The sequence below is a fragment of the Nerophis lumbriciformis genome, linkage group LG17 (assembly GCF_033978685.3).
Source record: "Nerophis lumbriciformis linkage group LG17, RoL_Nlum_v2.1, whole genome shotgun sequence".
Classification (NCBI taxonomy): domain Eukaryota; kingdom Metazoa; phylum Chordata; class Actinopteri; order Syngnathiformes; family Syngnathidae; genus Nerophis; species Nerophis lumbriciformis.
The window spans coordinates 22,672,785-22,691,890 of NC_084564.2; the positions used below are offsets into that span (position 1 = coordinate 22,672,785).

General features: G+C 39.5%; 1 protein-coding gene across 2 annotated transcripts in view; it reads left to right on the forward strand.

The window, feature by feature from the left end:
• kmt2a (lysine (K)-specific methyltransferase 2A) overlaps window positions 1–19,106 on the forward strand; it is an 89,765-nt gene that overhangs the window by 48,324 nt on the left and 22,335 nt on the right. Inside the window, exons 8-19 of one of the 2 annotated variants that reach the window (XM_061972890.2) lie at window positions 978–1,214; window positions 1,416–1,562; window positions 2,334–2,432; window positions 2,583–2,703; window positions 6,493–6,606; window positions 6,818–7,002; window positions 8,032–8,208; window positions 10,146–10,256; window positions 12,161–12,234; window positions 14,096–14,310; window positions 17,712–17,806; window positions 17,887–18,024. In XM_061972890.2, the coding sequence (XP_061828874.1) occupies window positions 978–1,214; window positions 1,416–1,562; window positions 2,334–2,432; window positions 2,583–2,703; window positions 6,493–6,606; window positions 6,818–7,002; window positions 8,032–8,208; window positions 10,146–10,256; window positions 12,161–12,234; window positions 14,096–14,310; window positions 17,712–17,806; window positions 17,887–18,024 (1,713 nt within the window). The remainder of the gene's footprint in view (window positions 1–977; window positions 1,215–1,415; window positions 1,563–2,333; window positions 2,433–2,582; window positions 2,704–6,492; window positions 6,607–6,817; window positions 7,003–8,031; window positions 8,209–10,145; window positions 10,257–12,160; window positions 12,235–14,095; window positions 14,311–17,711; window positions 17,807–17,886; window positions 18,025–19,106) is intronic. The other variant, XM_061972891.2, reaches the window with a different exon arrangement.

Consider the following 19,106-nt stretch of genomic DNA (forward strand, 5'->3'; position numbering starts at 1 on the left):
CATTCAAAACTCTTGTTTTATGCATGCCAACTCGTAAATAAACGTAAATAAAAGTCTGCTTGCAATGGAGCAAATGGAAAGTCCTACATTCCGCCCATAAAACCATATAAATAACCACCCAAGAGCCGCCAACAATACTCCATTTACACTTAGTGACTTGAAAATCAAGCAAGTATTAGCAATATTGTTATTATTAAAAAAAATTATATTATGTGGCTTTGTTGACATTATTGGCTGGTGAGCTGCTTCCTTGCTTTTGACAGTTTATTCTAGATCATAAATAATGTCTCTCACCTTGATAGTAGAAAAATGGGGGCGCAATCCTAAAAGTTGGTACACTGACAGCCAATCTAGACCAGAAAATGGTGAGAGACACAAAAAGACGCTTGGTTCCACCCCCCTTTTCCTTGCGAGGATTATGAGCCATTCTTCTTCTTAACGGAACTATAACAAGATTCTATTAGTCAACATTCTAATGACAGCAGACAGTGTACAGTTAGTGATGTTTTACTCTGTTTATTGTCTCTCATGAAGTCTGCATTGGGTAGTAACCAGTGATGTTGTTGAGCAAAAGTCTTGAAGTGTTTTTAAATTAATGAGAAAACATTTAAATGTTACATGTTATTATAAAAGTGCCATTTACTACATTTCATATATCATCACAGCATCTATATAAAACCTAATATAGGTGTTTGGATGTTTTTTTATGGCCTTTATAGGCAGTATAGAGCCACCATTGTAAGCAGACTTTTGTTTGCATTTATTTACGAGTTAGAATGCATAAAAAAAGAAAAACATATGTGTTCTTGTCTTGCATAAGGATTGGGAATGATAGGCAAAATTCCCCAAAAAAGTTAAGTTCTTCTTTAAAGTGGTACTGTATCTATTTTTCAAGTACCTATGAAGCTGACTCTAAAGAGCCCATTTTCTGGCATTCACTCTTTATGTCTTCTCTTACACTATGAACCTAAAAAAAGACGCTGACCACGAAACCCCCCGGCAGCTGTACTTTAAACTGGCTGGGCACTCCCTCGACAAGGGGCCAGGAGAAGTCAACGGCGCCCTGCGACGGAGTGCATCGAATCAGAGTGGATTTCAAGAGGGACCCTGATGTGGAGAAGGTGTGGGAGGCTGGCGGCCTCAGCCTGCTCACTTCTGTGCCTGTCACGCCCAGGCTGCTCTGCTTCTTATGTGCAAGCAGTGGAAATGTGGAGGTATGAAAAGACAATAAATCAACCCTCGTTTACTGTTGTCTGAAAGATAATACAACAAGCGCTATTAAGCACTGTTGCAAATGGCCTTTCTTCACAGCATGGTGTCATAAAACCTTCCATTTAGCATGCACGTTGGTATGTGGAATCTACAGCTACAGTGCTGCCGCATTAAAACTAAATGTTTCCTTTTTGTCTCTGTAGTTTGTTTTCTGCCAGGTGTGCTGTGAACCTTTCCATCTCTTCTGCTTGGGGGAGTCGGAGCGTCCTCTCCAGGAGCAGTTTGAAAACTGGTGTTGTCGCCGATGCCGCTTCTGCCAGGCCTGCGGTCGCCAGCATCAGAAAACTAAAGTAAGCCATTCAGTTTGGATCTTCTTTTTTTTTGGCTGGGCACAAAAAGAAGCTCAGTTTAGGATGACAGCGTGTAAAAAGGCTGTGGAATCTTCCCTAGAGTGGCGCTTCCTGGCATTGCAGGCAGACGGCCATTAATCAGTTTTATGCTTTCATTCCCTGGCTTTTTAGTATTTAACTCCAATCCTGTCTATGCTGCACATGCTTTTCATAATAATTATACATTACATACATTAATTACAATCAGGCAGTCAAACACACACTGGCCTGTTAGCACATACGCGACACAAATATGATTGATCTACTCATTGGAGGTGTGCTCCGCTAATTGATTTTTTTCTTCTTTTTTTACTAATCTCTGTCTGAAGGGCGTTAAGTCATTTATTACTTCGATTGGCTTCCATTTCTGGCGCAGAGTGCATCTCTGGCAGCGCTGTGCAAGAGTGTGGCTTGAAAGCTCCTGGCGAGGCCACTGGCATGTCAAACCGGGGCAGATAAATCAGCCCCCTCCAAAAAGTGGTCATAAAAACCCTGCCTAATACACTTCTGAACAAGCGTGTTTCGTTGCGAGATGGTACATCTCTTTAAGCACTTTGCCAGTGGTATTTATTTGTAGGTCTAGTATTTACACTCTTAATATGAAAAACGGTTGTCAGAGTTGACACGATATCCCCACATAGACGGACCAATTACAGATTAGTTGATTATCGTATCGATCTAATCGTGTGTGTGTATACTGACGCCATGTTTGATGTTCAATGCTATCCGTAGCAACAGCTGCTGGAATGTGATAAGTGCCGTAACAGCTATCACCCAGAGTGCCTGGGTCCCAACCACCCTGCGAGACCCACCAAAAAGAAGAGAGTCTGGGTAGGATAAACACACTCCATGCTTAACCTCACCTTGCACACTCTTATCCCAGCCTTTTGTCAGTCCCCACACAGTAAATATTAAAAACACTTTTGTCACTTGAACACCTTCAATATTTTGTTTTTTTACACCGTGTGTTTGTTTTCTCAGATTTGCACCAAGTGTGTGCGCTGTAAGCGTTGCGGAGCCACCAAACCTGGAAAGTCCTGGGATGCCCAGTGGTCACATGACTTCTCCATGTGTCACGACTGTGCCAAACTCTTTGCTAAAGGTGAATGGCGAGCAAAGACGGCAATCAACAAAGGTTACTTCAGGTCAAAAGTCATATTACTGCGTTCTCAGCAACCTGTGAGTCACAATTGATTTGACACAGTTGCAGTAGAAGACAATTGGTATCCAGGCTTTTGGTCAGTAGACAGCAGTTCCTGTCAAAACAAGAACCATATTGATTTTGACCCCTCATTTAGCTACGATATCGATATTATACCTTTTAGAACAATTTAGTTTCTCTCAAACAATAATCAAAGGTACAAAACCAGTGAAAGTGTCCGTCCTGAGATCGGTAGGTTGTGGGTTCAAACCCCGGCCGAGTCATACCAAAGACTATAAAAATGGGACCCATTACCTCCCTGCTTGGCACTCAGTATCAAGGGTTGGAATTGGGGGTTAAATCACCAAAAATAATTCCCGGGCACGGCCACCGCTGCTGCCCACTGCTCCCCTCACCTCCCAGGGGGTGATCAAGGGTGCTGGGTCAAATGCAGAGAATAATTTCGCCACACCTAGTGTGTGTGTGACAATCATTGGTACTTTAACTTTAACTTAACATTGTGTAATTCGTAAATAAAAACAGAATACAATGATTTGCAAATCCTTTTCAACTTATATTCAATTGAATATATTTAATATATATACAATATATTTAATGTTCCAACTGAGAAACTTATTTTTTTTTTGCAAATAATCATTAACTTAGAATTTAATGGCAGCAACTCATTGCAAAAAAAGTTGGCACAGGGGCATTTTTACCACTGTGACATGGCCTTTCCTTTTAACAACACTCAGTAAACGTTTGGGAACTGAGGAGACCAATTTTTGAAGCTTTTCAGGTGGAATTCTTTCCCATTCTTGCTTGATGTACAGTTTAAGTTGTTCAACAGTCCGGGGTCTCCGTTGTCGTATTTTCGCTTCACAATGCGCTACGCATTTTCATTGGGAGACAAGTCTGGACTACAGGCAGGCCAGTCTAGTACCTACACTCTTTTACTATGAAGCCATGCTGTTGTAACACGTGGCTTGGCATTGTCTTGCTGAAAATAGCAGGGGCGTCCATGATAACATTGCTTGGATGGCAACATATGTTGCTCCAAAACCTGTATGTACCTTTCAGCATTAATGGTGCCTTCACAGATGTGTAAGTTACCCATGCCTTGGGCACTAATACACCCCCATACCATCACAGATGCTGGCTTTTGAACTTTGCGCTTAGAACAATCCGGATGATTCTTTTCCTCTTTGTTACGGAGGACACAACTTCCACAGTTTCCAAAAACAATTTGAAATGTGGACTCGTCAGACCACAGACCATTTTTCCACTTTGCATCAGTCCATCTTAGATGAGCTCGGGCCCAGCGAAGCTGGCTGCGTTTTTGGGTGTTGTTGATAAATGGCTTTGGCTTTGCATAGTAGAGTTTTAACTTGCACTTACAGATGTAGTGACCAACTGTAGTTACTTTTGTGAAGTGTTCCTGAGCCCATGTGGTGATATCCTTTACACACCAATGTTTTTTTTGATGCAGTACCGCCTGAAGGATCCAAGGTCACGGGCATTCAATGTTAGGTGCAGTGATTTCTCCAGAGTCTCTGAACCCTTTGATGATATTACGGACCATAGATGGTGAAATCCCTTAATTCCTTGCTATAGCTGGTTGAGAAATGTTCTTAAATTGTTTGCCAATTTGCTAACGCATTTGTTCACAATGTGGTGATCCTCTTCCCATCCTTGTTTGTGAATGACTGAGCATTTCATGGAAGCTGCTTTTATACCCAATCATGGCACCCACCTGTTAACAATTAGCCTGTTCACCTGTGGGATGTTCCAAATAAGTGTTTGATAAGCATTCCTCAACTTTCTTAGTCTTTTTGCCACTTGTGCCAGCATTTTTGAAACATGTTGCAGGCATCAAATTTCAAATGAGCTAATATTTGCAAAAAAATAACGTTTCCCGTTCGAACATGAAATATATTGATTGTCTTTGCAGTCTATTCAATTGAATATAGGTTGAAAAGGATTTGCAAATCATTGTATTCTGTTTTTATTTACGATTAAACAACGTGCCAACTTCACAGGTTTTGGGTTTTGTTAACAACAATAATGTTAAGAGTGACAAGACACGTGACATTTTGCTTGTCTCCAATTGGTAAAGGGTACACAAGTACAGTTACGTTAAATAATGCTAAAATCTGACATGAAGCTAAAGTTGTTGATTATCTATAACTTAGTTAATGAAATTAACAAACTACAGTAGGAAGGAGATTCATATGGTTTACCTATCACATGAAACGTGATGAATTGGGAGGGTGCACTATACACTGTAGCGCCAGAAGGCAGTAGAGTGTTGAATATTAAAATATTAAAAACAAAACTATGGATAAATGTACCCAGGTAAGCCATGTAGCAAGTAAAATGCACATTGTTAAAGACAAAACACAAATTGTAGGAAGTTGTTACAAAATTCAGTCATTTCACTTGCATTAGTTGACGCTAATTGGGCGCGTTTAACTCTGCAAATATTTGGCATCAATCCAAGCAGCTGTGTGTGCGTCTACATGTTATGTATCTACATGTGCACAGCAGGGGAGCTGGTTTACTTATGAGAGTAGCGTACAGTATGTGTTTGCGAGAATGTCAACGTGTTGGCTGAGTGACGTCAGTGAGTGAGTGGGCGAGTAGAGAAAGAGGGAGCGTGTGCACTGCGCAATCGAGTGATAAACGGGTCCGGTTGTGTCCTGCAAAAATAATAATGAAGTGATTGTCACGACTCGGCGGCCTCGTCAGTCTGACCTGAAAGCGGAGCTTAGCAGACCCATTGCCGGGTGAAGTGAGGGTGTTACCCCTGACGAAAACATCGGCCCAAATTTGTGGTATCATCCAAAACTAATGTAAAGTATCAAACAACAGAAGAATAAGTGATTATTACATTTTAACAGAAGTGTAGATAGAACATGTTAAGAGAGAAAGTAACCAGATATTAACAGTAAATTAACAAGTAGATTAATAATTCATTTTCTACCACTTGTCCTTAATAATTTTGACAAAATAATAGAATGGAAAATAGGACAATATGTTACTGCATATGTCAGCAGCTAAATTAGGAGGCTTTGTTTGTTTACTTACTACTAAAAGACAAGTTGTCTTGTGTGTTTACTATTTAATTTAAGGACAAACTTGCAATAAGAAACATATGTTTAATGTACCCTAAGATTATTTGTTAAAATAAAGCCAATAATGCAATTTTTTGTGGTCCCCTCTATTTAGAAAAGTACCGAAAAGTATCGAAATAATTTTGGTATCAGTACCGGTACCAAAATGTTGGTATCGGGACAACACTAGTTCAAAGCAAAGGTGGTAATAATAATCACCACATTTGGCGAAGCGTGTTTTAAAGCAGAACTTGAAGCGCAGGGCCTTCCTGTTTAAAATGTCACCTTTATAGTTAGGTATGAAGCCCAAATACCTCTTTATTAACTAGTAGAATTGTCATTGTTTTGCCATTCTTCCTTTCCTGTATGTTATTGTTTGTATGCCCTTTGTGTGTGCGTTTTGACACACATCATTTTAAAGGTTGTATAGTACCGTTTCCAATTGATTAGTACCACGATACTTTATTAGTACTGGTAAACCGTACAACCCTACTTTGAACCAAAAGGTATTTCATAAATAACAAGTGCCTTCAGATTGGTTTAAAGATGTCAGACTTAGAATGTTTGAGCTAGCAAATGTCAAAGGTCACATCAGCGCATTATTTGAGCTTTTCTCGTTTTGCATTTTCTATCCCAGGGAACCCATGCCCGCTTTGCAATAAGTGCTATGACGACGACAACTGCGAGAGCAAGACCATGCAGTGTGGACGCTGCAACCGCTGGGTCCATGCCAAGTGTGAGAGCCTGACAGGTGCGTAAAGAGTGGAAGATTCTATAGATTCAGAAGCAGACTTCCTCGCTGAGTACGGTATTCGCTTGTCACGCCTCCTTTGCGCTGTCACTCGCCAGCGTGCCCTCATGCATGCTGACAGGCAAAGGTTGTCACATTGACGAGCTGCTGAAAGATGATAAGGGCAATAATGGGTATGATATTGAGCCGTCATCCGCTGCTTTCCCCTCAGATGAAATGTACGAGCTGCTGTCCAAGCTGTCGGACAGCGTTGCCTACACGTGTGTCAAATGCACGGAACGCCAGCCGGCTGAGTGGCGGACGGCGCTGGATGAGGAGCTCAAGGGCTGCATTCGCCACGTCCTCGCGGCGCTGCTCAACTCGCGCACCTCGGCGCACCTGCTACGCTACAGACAGGTTAGAAACACAGGCTGCACACACACATTGCTTTGTTATGATGCTTTATCGATAAACACACAAATAACTACAATGGAATTCAACAGAACAGAGACCCTCTCCAGCTTCTTTAATTCAAATTATTGGGTCACTTCTGGGTCAAATTATGGGTTTATTTCACTGCAGCGCCATCTGCTGGCTCTGGTGCATCACTGCGGCACTAGGCCTTAATACAAGTGGACCGTAACAGTGAAAAGTTTAGCACCTCTAATCTGATCTGCACCAACATGTAACATGTTCTTCATTGGCCCATGTGGCACCCATTGCAAAGTTGCAATGCAGATGGTGGCCAACCTCTAAGACAGAATGTGGGGAGTTTTTAGTTTTAGAAGTTCTGTTCCAGGGTCAAACTGTCATTATAATAATCTCTTATGTGGAATTAGGTTGAATTCATGGTTTTATAGCTGTCATTGCAATAAAAAAACAAAACACGCTTCTGGAGTAAATCAAAAAGATGCTAATGAAAATAAATAAATAAATAAAATAAAATAAAATATGCTAATGAGCTGTAGTCTCATATCATTTTAGAGTAGGAAGAGGATTCACATGGCCCCATTTGTTGTGGTTTACCTGACATGTGAAACGTGACAAATCGGGGGGGTTGCACTATTCACTTCAGCCACCAGGTGATGTTGAATATCTTAAAATTTGATATATGGAAATTCCAACTTTGACCACAGCGTTAGTTGCTATGTAGAGTGGAGCTTTCCATCACTTTCAGCAGACTGCATTGCAAAATAATAAACCTCCCACCTTCTTCTTATGCCAAAGCCACCCAGGAATGGGGCCATATGAATCCCTTACCTACTGCATGTCTTGCTTGTGCAGTGTCATGGTTGACTTTTGGTTTACCTTTTGTTTTGTTTTCGCCCAAGTTAAATGCTAAACAGGGATGAGTGCTTGATGCTTGATGTTGTCTTGACCGCTCGTAATCCTCAAACTAAAATATCAGCGCCGCTCTCAATGTTGAACTGTCACTCTTTGGGGTAGGCAGGGAAACCTCCGGAGCTAAACCCAGAGACCGAAGAGAGTCTTCCATCTCGTCGCTCGCCCGAGGGCCCAGACCCTCCGGTTCTGACTGAAGTCACACCTTCTGCTGCTAGGGAATATCCTGCGGACCTGGAGTCTGTGGTGAAAAAGATGGATCAGGGTCGCTACAAGTCTGTGGTAAGCATGTTCTCCTTTATTTGTATTTGCACTCTGGGCACTCCATTGTAAATCCATATATCATTATTACCATTGCATTCATGGCTATGACTGTGTCCTAACCTAACTAAAATCAATTAATATTTCTTTATTTTTTTAATAAATATATACGGAAAATATGAAAAATATTTTTTTTACCACTGATATTACAGCAATCTAAAAACAATAATAATGTACTTTCCAAATACTGAAAGACGCCACAAACATAGTCGACTCGCTCGGTGGATAACTTTATTTTTACGTGCGTTGTTGTTTACATACTCAGAATGTAATTTTTAGTTGAATAAACAGAACAGCACGCTTTGTCTTTAAAAATGAGAGCATAACAAATCTATAAATATCTCCCTCTTGATATTTTCACATAGCACATCTTGCAGTCCACAGGCCGGTATGAGATTCTGCCGGTAAAATAACCTTCAGCAAGAATATCACGGTTTCACGGTATCATGTTAACCCTAACCCATTATTACAGCTCTAAAATGTGTTATTTTGAAGCGTCTTAATTGAAAAGAGAAAATGAAATTCATTTTAAACAATCTAGTACAACATGATGAACGTGGAACATATGTATTTAAAATATGAAACAAAATATAACTGAATTATTTCTAAAATAACAAAGTGCTGTCCTCAATGCAGTCTAATGTTGCTAAACCAACAACATTAATATATTCTTTTTGTAAAAAAATGCAATCACTAATTGGCTCAAGAAGATTACAACATAAATAATTGATAAAAAGACACTACTTTGTAATATTTTAAAAATAAATAAAAGTAGGCAGAAGCTTAAAACTTAATCTGAACATGTTTTGAGAGACTTGCTCACAACTTGTCAACAAGAGTTTGTTTATTAGTGTAGTTATTGATGTGTTTATTTGATGAGTTTTGATGCTGCCCAATTGTAACTTTATTTTAGCATTAAAATACATTATGCCTTTTCTATTCTTTGCGTCATTCTAGCTAGCTGGTGTTAGCCATTTTAGAATGCCAAACCTTCCTCAGTAACAAGTTAGTATTTGTGTCACTAATGCCAGATGCAAAGTGTAACAGTTGAATATAGCGATGGTTGGTGATCACCTAGATGTACTGTCATGTTTGATGTCAATCAATCAATCAATCAATGTTTATTTATATAGCCCTAAATCACAAGTGTCTCAAAGGGCTGCACAAGCCACAACGACATCCTCGGTACAGAGCCCACATAAGGGCAAGGAAAAACTCACCCCAGTGGGACGTCGATGTGAATGACTATGAGAAACCTTGGAGAGGACCGCATATGTGGGTAACCCCCCCCCCCTCTAGGGGAGACCGGATGCAATGGATGTCGAGTGGGTCTGACATAATATTGTGAGAGTCCAGTCCATAGTGGATCCAACATAATAGTAAGAGTCCAGTCCATAGTGGGGCCAGCAGGAGACCATCCCGAGCGGAGACGAGTCAGCAGCGCAGAGATGTTCCCAACCGATGCACAGGCGAGCGGTCCACCCCGGGTCCCGACTCTGGACAGCCAGCATTTCATCCATGGCCACCGGACCTGTGCCCCCCCCCCCCCCCCCCCCCCCCCCCCCCCCCCCCCCCCCCCCCCCCCCCCCCCCCCCCCAGAGGAGAAAAGAAACGGCAGATCAACTGGTCTAAAAAGGGGGTCTATTTAAAGGCTAGAGTATACAAATGAGTTTTAAGATGGGACTTAAATGCTTCTACTGAGGTAGCATCTCTAATTGTTACCGGATGTGTTGCCTTTTTTTTCTTAAGTCATTTTAAACGGAGGGAAAGGTCGAGGGCACTGGCCCATGCCTACCGCACACATGTTGCTTCCTGCTTGCGTCATCACAAAATCTGGTTTGAGTGATAAGTCTTTTCGCTGGCCAAAAATTCCACAAATTTTTATCCTTTTTTTCCAGCTGGACTTCAGCGACGACATTGCACGAATCATTCAGACAGCCATTAACAGTGATGGTGGTCAGCCTGAGAGCAGAAGGGCTAACAGCATGGTCAAGTCTTACTTCATCCGGGTAAGTCTGTTATCTAAGGGGTTCTTAACCTTTTTGACCTTGGGATCCAACTTTTCCACTACAGAGGGGCCCGAGTCCCTCTAAAAAAATAACATTGAATTAGTAATCTTACTGTTGATTTTAATCATATTTAATAATTATATTTAACCTATTTACATCTTTACAGGATAAACCTTGTCAAATTATATGAAAGCATGTGTTGATCACAAAATTTAGGTCAGGCTGACTACAAAAATAAATACTGATCACATATACTGCAAAATAAAGTCATACAAACTGATGAAAAATACTTGTAAATACAACTATGCTGTGCTAAAATAAACAAATTCTAACTAAATTAGTAATAAATAATAAAGACTGTATTTTCCCGACTATAAACATCTACTTTTTTCCGAACCCTGCGGCTTATGCAAAGGTGCAGCAAATCTTTGGATTTTTCTTTACTAACGGATAATTTATGGAATGGATTGAGTAAAGAAATCAAACAATGTACTAAAATGATCCACTTTAAGAAACTGTTTAAACTCAAAGTGCTTACAAAGTACAGGAAAGAAGAATCCTGATACACATCTTTAACTTTATTAAAAAAGGACACAATCTTATTCATCTCATAAAGGATGAATAAAGACATCATTGTCTTTTCTGTTTTGTTAGATAGTCGTTTTACTGCCCACTTACAGGCACCGTTTCATCAATCAATCAATCAATCAATCAATCAATCAATCAATGTTTACTTATATAGCCCTAAATCACGGGTGTCTCAAAGGGCTGTACAAGCCACAACGACATCCTCAGCTCAGATCTCACATCAGGTCAAGAAAAAAAACTCAACCCAATGGGATAACAATGAGAAACCTTGGAGGGGACCGCAGACCTGTGCAATGGATGTTGAGTGGATCTAGCAAAATATTGTGAGAGTCCAGTCCATAGTGGATCTAACATAATAGTGGGAGTCCAGTCCATAGTGGATCTAACATAATAGTGAGAGTCCAGTCCATAGTGGATGTAACATAATAGTGTGAGAGTCCAGTCCATAGTGGGGCCAGCAGGAGATCATCTCGAGTGGAGACAGGTCAGCAGCGCAGAGACGTCCCCAACTGATGCACAGATGAGTGGTCCACCCTGGGTCCCGACTTTGGACAGCTAGTACATCATCTGTGGTCACCGAAGGAGAGGGGGGCAGAGCAGAAAAGAAACGGCAGATCAACTGGTCTAAAAGGGGGGTCTATTTAAAGGCTAGAGTATACAATGGAAACAATTAAGGTATGTTTATAAACGTTTACAAAAGCTTTCTATGTAAATACCTCATTTCACAACGTACCGTATCTGCGGCTTATAGGCCGGTGCAACTAATATGAAAAATATTTTTTCCCCCCTAAAATTTAGTGGGTGCGGGAAATATGGTCTGTTTCTTAAATAAACTGATTATAAAATTAAAGTGCAAATGAAAATACAGACTGCTATGAGGTGGCGACTTGTCCAGGGTCTACCCCGCCCGCCCGAATGCAGCTGAGATAGGCTCCAGCACCCCCCACCACCCAAAAGGGACAAGCGGTAGAAAATGGATAGATGGATAAAAATACAGGTTCACCGCTTAATTTTTTAGCTTAAAAAACGTAGCTATGACTTTAGCTACAGACGTCTTCCTTTTGTTTAATATTGTCATTACTGCCACAAGTGGTGGAAAAGTGTATTACAACTGAGTACAGCTGCAGCCAATACGGATTACCGGTACATCTGAAAAACAAAAACTTTTTGGTGGGCCAGCAAAGGGTTAAGAAACACTCTTATCATACTGCAAAAGAACATTCAGTACATGTCACATCATTAATAATTATGACTGTTATTCATTCATGTTCTTCCTGAGGCCAAAAGCATCATCGGTGTTGAATGTTCTGTTTCAGCAAATGGACCGAATATTTCCCTGGTTCAAAGTGAAAGAGTCGAGTGTCTGGGAACAAGCAAAAGTCTGCGCCAAGTGAGTATTTACAACCAAGTGTACTTAGTGACTGACTCATTGCAGCCCTCTTCCACTGGTGGGTACAATCAAATCATTTCATCCTTGGAAGTCGTAGATTTTTTTTTTTAATCCTAATTTTTGTTTACAGTTTTACAGCAGGAATTTGGCTTTTTAATATTGTAATGGGAGCCTTTCTCTGAAATGTGGAGGTCTGTAATTATTGAAGGCAAAGAGGCGGTTTCTCTGGGAGACGCTGTTTTTACCGTCATCGCGTCATGTGTGTGGTGGCAGTTGGCAGCCAGAAAGCGGTGGACTAATATTTATAGAATGTATTGGTTGAGTTTAGCAACCTTCCTCGGTTTAGACAAAAGTATTATAACACACGTAATCAATTAACCAGAAGTTTAATCTTCAAATATTTCCTGTAAAAGAAGCACCAACTCCAGCTTTTCCTCCATTTTCACAGTCTGGTGCAGTGGTCCAAGACTTTTGTGTATATGTAGTGGAAACGTGGAAACAAGAGCAAAGGGAAAATGAGGAGTTCGGCTTGTTCAGCCCTTAAGTCAAGAGAGAATCGACTTAAATGAGTGGCGCAGGACAAACAAGTGGATCTCTCTTTGGACTCTTGTCCCAATTAAAGCCTCTGTCAAGTCTTAGTGTGCGGGTAATGAAATTGATTTCACTGCGAATTTACTGTGCTCACAGAAAAGAAATGGCTAAAAGGCAAAGGGAAGATAAGAAAGTTTGCGTTTTAAAAACCCTCAGGCGAGGAGCCCTGATAGGAATCAAGGTTTGAATGATGTGGAAAATGTTAGCACTTTGTGATGTAATTCTGGCCATGACGCATGTTGTTTCGTTTCTACTCGTGTTGCTTTGCTCTGGTCCACAAAATAATACAGCTGTACCTAGTTATTGGAAAATCCAAGTTGTTGAGTTTATTAGAGAACATACAGTAAACGATATTTAAACTGTCATACAAGTGTAAACATAAGCTAACCACACACTGTTTCGTGAAAGCAGAACTGTTTTTCTTTTTTTTTTTTTCAGACAAGCTGTGAAGCCCATGTCCCGCCTCCCGTCAAATATCAACTGACATTTAATCCTGCTAATGAAATGATGATCACCCTCTGAATTTTTGTTCAAGTACTTTATTGACTTGAGTGAATAAAACAACAGGAGGGAATCAATATAATAAATCCGCCATTTACCTCTCCTGAACAAGTAGATTTTTTTTGGAGTAGATTGTAGGTGTTTAATGTGGAGTGTATTGATGGCAGAAGGCAGCTATTGATGAATGCCCACGCTGTGAATCCCTAATGAGAATGATGGTATTGAATAAATGATGCTCTTGGTAGAGACGTCTGTAGGCATGAATATTCATACCTCATAAAGCCATACAATGCGCACTCTTTCACACGTTCTCGCTTAATCACCCCAAACACTCAGCGCTCTCCTTGGAGCTCTCAGCTTTCCCAGACCCATTTATTATTTATTATTTGCTTTGCCTGGTTTCCGAGCTTGGTTGAGCGGTGAAGCGGCACAGTGTCACGTGACACCGGGGAACTCTGATGCATGTTTGTGGCCTTATTGTGGTGCCTTTGACAGGCTGCTCCATTTCACAGTGTCACAACGAACGCATCACGGGGAACCTTTAACCTTTTTTAACCACTTTAACTTGAAAAGCAAACATTTGCTTCTTGAATCCTGCACAGAAGTACAGTAGAAGATTAGTGTGCATTGTCCAAATCGATGTTGATTTACTATAGTTAAAATGTATTTAAAGAGTGCCTTCACAATTATTTATTTTGTTATTTAGATATTTTTGGACACTGTGTCCACTAGTCCTAATGTTGACTTGTATGTGTTGTGTTGTCCTCAGCAGTGGTCTCCTCCCCAATGCTGTTTTGCCCCCGTCTTTGGACCACAACTACGCTCAGTGGCAGGAGAGACAGGGACTGTCCCGCTCTGAGCACCCGCACCTCATCAAGAACATCATTCCAGCTCCCTGCCCCAAGACCCCCTGTGAACCAGACTCGCGAGCCACCACTCCTCAACACCCTCCATCTTTACCACCGCCACCTCCACTCATACCAGGTAAGTCCTGGTATAAGTCCACCATACCGGCCCCTGAGTTTGATTCAGAACCTGGGAGACAAACATTTTTGCAGCTAATGACTAAAACAGCCGAGTGCTCCTGTTGTAGAGGCACTTGGACCACTGTAAACACATTGGCAGAGCCTTGCATTGACATTTTAACCTTGCTAGAAAACATAGAACACTGTTTTCATGCACTAAATCAGTCTGATTCGTCAAGTAATTTGGTTTCCATGCGCTAGATTTGTTCTCATGCAAATGGGGTGTGATTGTGCTCGTAGCTTGTTTAGCTACGGTATGTGGGAATGTCAAAAGAAGAAAGGAATACAGTAGTGATGTGCCACACCACTAATTTTATTTCCGATCTGATACAGAGTAAAATTCAGGCTGGTTTTGGCGATACCGATCCAATACCGATACTTTGTGCAAATATATCTAAAATTTTAAAAGTTGTGTGTTTTCAAATATTAACATAAAAAATAACAGTAAAAATGTAAGAAAAAAAGAGCAAAAAATCGGAATGTAGAAAGAAAAAGCTGAAATTTTAAAACTAATAACTATTATCAATATACTTAGTCTGTTTTTAGCAATTAAAAAAAAAAGGTTATAGACACTCCTGAACTTAATTAGAAGCTCTCAAAATAAAAATAAAATATACTTTAGTACAAAGTTTAGTTAAATATTTAGATAAAAAATAAAATAATACTTACGAATGGTTTGAGCTCTCGGCAATAAGAAATACCCAAAGCCTCTCAAGTTATAAGACGAGTGCAGGCTCATAACTTGAGAGGCTTTGGATATTTCTTATTGCCGAGAGCTCAAACCACTCGTAAACGTTTTTGTGTGTCTGTATGCGGAGTAAAACTATGGAACAAACTGGACTTACAACACAAGCAATGCCAAACTATTAATCGATTTAAACTATTATACAAACATGGGGTCTGGTTCAAATATAGAGATGAGGGTCTTTAATTTGACCTGCTGCTGTACTCTGTCTCAAAGTTTTAACATGTGCTCAATGTTTCCTTAACATTATTGCTATGTTGTCTATTACCATTATTGCTATGTTGTCTATTACCATTGTTGGTATATTCATTATTCCTACATTGTTGATACAAATTATTGTAACAGTGTAATAATTATTGTTACCTGTGGTAATGCCACTATGATACAACATCTGTATTACAATCCTTGAACAAAGTAAGAGGGAAACTCATGTGAATAATCACTGAAAGGAGAACTGGGGGTGGGATTAAATAAATTATCTTCTTCCCACTCCCTTTCAGGCAAAACTGGACAATCATGCACTATATTAATTTATATTATGTGTTGTCAACTTGTACTTCTTTATGTCATTGCCTGAAATAAATAAATAAATAAAAAAAAGAAAAGAAAAATTAATACTAGTTTACAAAGTAATCAATTTGAAACATTTCAACACTTATAAACATTTTAAAATATGTAACTGAACATTAATATTTTTGTACTGGCAGAATTTTTGACACTAGGTTATGCAGTTACACAATTGTATTATTAGTATTTTTTTTCTATTTTTACATTGAAAAAAACAGTAAAAATGTAAGAAAAAAGTTTTTAAAAAATCGGTATTTAATGAGAAAAAGCTGAAATGTTCTAAGTAATAAATAATAACATACTTATTTGTCACCTATAATATAAAGCTGACACAATATCTGTTTTTAGCATTTTTTTAAATAAAAAAATATCAATATGGCCCCTGGATACTTTGACTTTTAAGTATGTGGCCCTTGGTTGAAAAAGTTTGGACACCCCTAAACTAAAGTATCGATATTTTGATTTGAGTATCGATATGAGAGCATAAAGATCCGGAATCGGCGTAACCGATATTTCTGTATCGATCCGCACATCACTAGAAGAGAATGCAACATGGAAGAGCTACAACTTTCCACTACTATTTGGTGTGGTTGGTAATGTTTTAATGGGTTTATTTATTATGATCATCAGAGATTTACAAAAAGATTATAAGACTATTTTGGTGAACTGCTTGGACTATTTACTGTTGAATACAAACTACACAGTGAATTATTTTTAATTGCTGGTTTACATGTCAGTAGTTTTGTGTAAATTGTTGTATTTAGACGTTTAAGTCTTACGTCACTACATAAAGTATGAATGCCAATGTTGTGGAGGATCTGAATGAATTAGATCGACGGTGTCTTGAAGTCATGTGATCTACCACTATTAATTATTGTTGTCTACGGACTAACAAAATATACACATTATTTTTATTCATTTTTATTATTTTCAAGGTTTTTCTCCACCAGTCTCTCCTCGTGCTGGCGTCAAGTTAAGTATTAAGTGTTTTTTGGACAACGTTCTTCTTTGCTTGTGAGAGTAAAGAGTGGCGTGTTGGGGGAAATTACGTTGTTGCAGTGCAGGTTTTTACATACAGTAGCAGAAGTAAAACATAATGAACTACAAAAAAAATAACAATACATACTACATATTGCGCACTAATAAGTATAGAGACAAGATCAAATAAAACAAAAAACACTAACATACGTATTGCACACCAAGAAAAAGTAATCACATTAGTGCATTGTAGAGTCTTATGGCTGTGGGGACAAAGGACATGCGGTAGCGCTTCTTCTTGCACTGTGGTTGTAATGTCTTGGTCCTTCAGAGATTGGCGCACTGATGACACCTACATGCCAGACAAAACTGGTTTCCAATCGCATAATTTAGCTGTATTATTTTCAAAAACTAAACACAATCAGATTAAGGTGTTTCCATGTGTGTATGGAATCTTTTTTTGAGCTGAATTATTTGAGAAATTAGACTAATTTAGTGCATGGAAACATACTGACTGGGGTTTAAACTAGTGATTTACTTGACTGAACGTCCTTCAACACACCCCTTTAAGTCCTCTCCCTTTTGGCAGTTATACATTTATTTTGTAATGTGATTTATGTAACTAAGGTGCAGTCAGTATTCACTTGTTCAACTTCCTTAGTTGTACTAGTGGTGTTCTTCAAGGTTCCTCTCTTTTTCATCATTTGGTTTTTTCAACTGGTGGCCCGCGAGTTCAGTTGAAAAAAAACTTGTGAGAAACTCACATTTTTTCAGCAGATTCTTAAGAACATTACATCAAAGAGATGTTCTTTAACTGGCTTTTTTGCAGATGGTCTTTAAAACAGCAGAGCGCTCCTCTAACGCTGACAAAATAAATAGACCAAAATCAAATAGAGCTTGTTCTCCGGAATATACAAAATAGTAAAGGGAAAATCCGGCCTATTGGTCCTTAGCTTTCTGAAAATGTGGCCCCAGAAAAAATTTAGTTTAATATCCCTTTGTAACACACTTACATAGCGTCACTTCCTAAAGTCCCATCACATCAATGGTACTGCTTGCTGTCTGTGCAGATTGTGAAGACATCCCAGAGCGTCCTCCTCCACCAGGCCTGAGTGATAACAGGCAATGTGCACTGTGTCTAAAATACGGAGACGAGAACACACACGTGAGTAAACTGGCTTTGTTTGGATTCAGAGCGCACACGAAGTTGGATGTGTCATGCGTGACGTGTCCATTATGATCCAGAAGGGGGGCAGGTTGCTGTACATGGGTCAGAACGAGTGGACGCACGTCAACTGTGCACTGTGGTCAGCTGAGGTGTTTGAGGACGACTACGGCTCGCTGAAAAATGTACACACGGCGGTTCTCAGGGGGAAAAAGTTGGTAAGACACAAGCTTATACTGTATGGAATATACATCGGTGGGTACAGTTTTGGGAGAAAGAAAATCTGACATTTTTGACGCCCTCTATGGGTTGTGCTCAAAATACTTTGGAAGACACGCTAGCACACTTGTAATTAGGGGTGTCCCGATAGAATTTTTGCACTTCCAATACGATAACGATATTGGAGTCTTGAGTATTGAATCGATACTGATATTGATCTGATATGATATCACCTTGAATTATACATACTTTAATTATTTCGTAGTCTGCAATGTTAGAAAAGGCTTGATCAAAGAACAATGGTGTATGAAAAACACTAACCTATTAATTATCTGGAATGGACTTATGCTGTCTTTAAATTGAGATGGAGTGGCAATTGTTCTTTTGGCGACACCTAGTGGCCGCAATAATTCATTAACTTAAGCTCATGAGGCAGCAAGTTGAACAATGTGGACACATTTATTACTGGATACTTTCTACTACGCTTCTGCTTTTGAATCTGTAAGTAATATGCAACTACTTGACTCTTGTTTAAATTGACATATGTGATGTTTTAGAGGGCACTTATTATGTATGTCTATGTTGTGTGCTTACCTGTTATGTAGCTGCTGGCCTATAGCTTACAGCGCATGTTTAGCTTTTGTAAATGATTTCACTAAAATCAAAGAAAACACCAACCTTGTTTGTTTTTTTGAGGACATTTAGCTGGTAACTGTCTTTCCATTTTTGTACAAGTAAATGCGCTGCAGGACTGCTTGTATGGAAGCTTATATTGGACATTTTAGATGCAAGCCAAAATAATCCAATACTTTATTATGATATCGGACCGGCACACACCTACATGTAATACAGATATTTTTAAAGCTTTAGGAAGCATTAAACAAATGCTTAATGAGTGATGGACAATTAGTCCCTAGGTCCCTTTATTCGATGCAATAGAGGATCAATTTGGACTGTCAGAAAGGGAATGTAATAATAGTGTATATGTGTATTGAGGTGGTAGTTTGCAGAAGTAAAATACTGCACTCCATCTGACTGAGAGATGTTTTTATATATTTCCAAGAGTTACACTATTTGCATG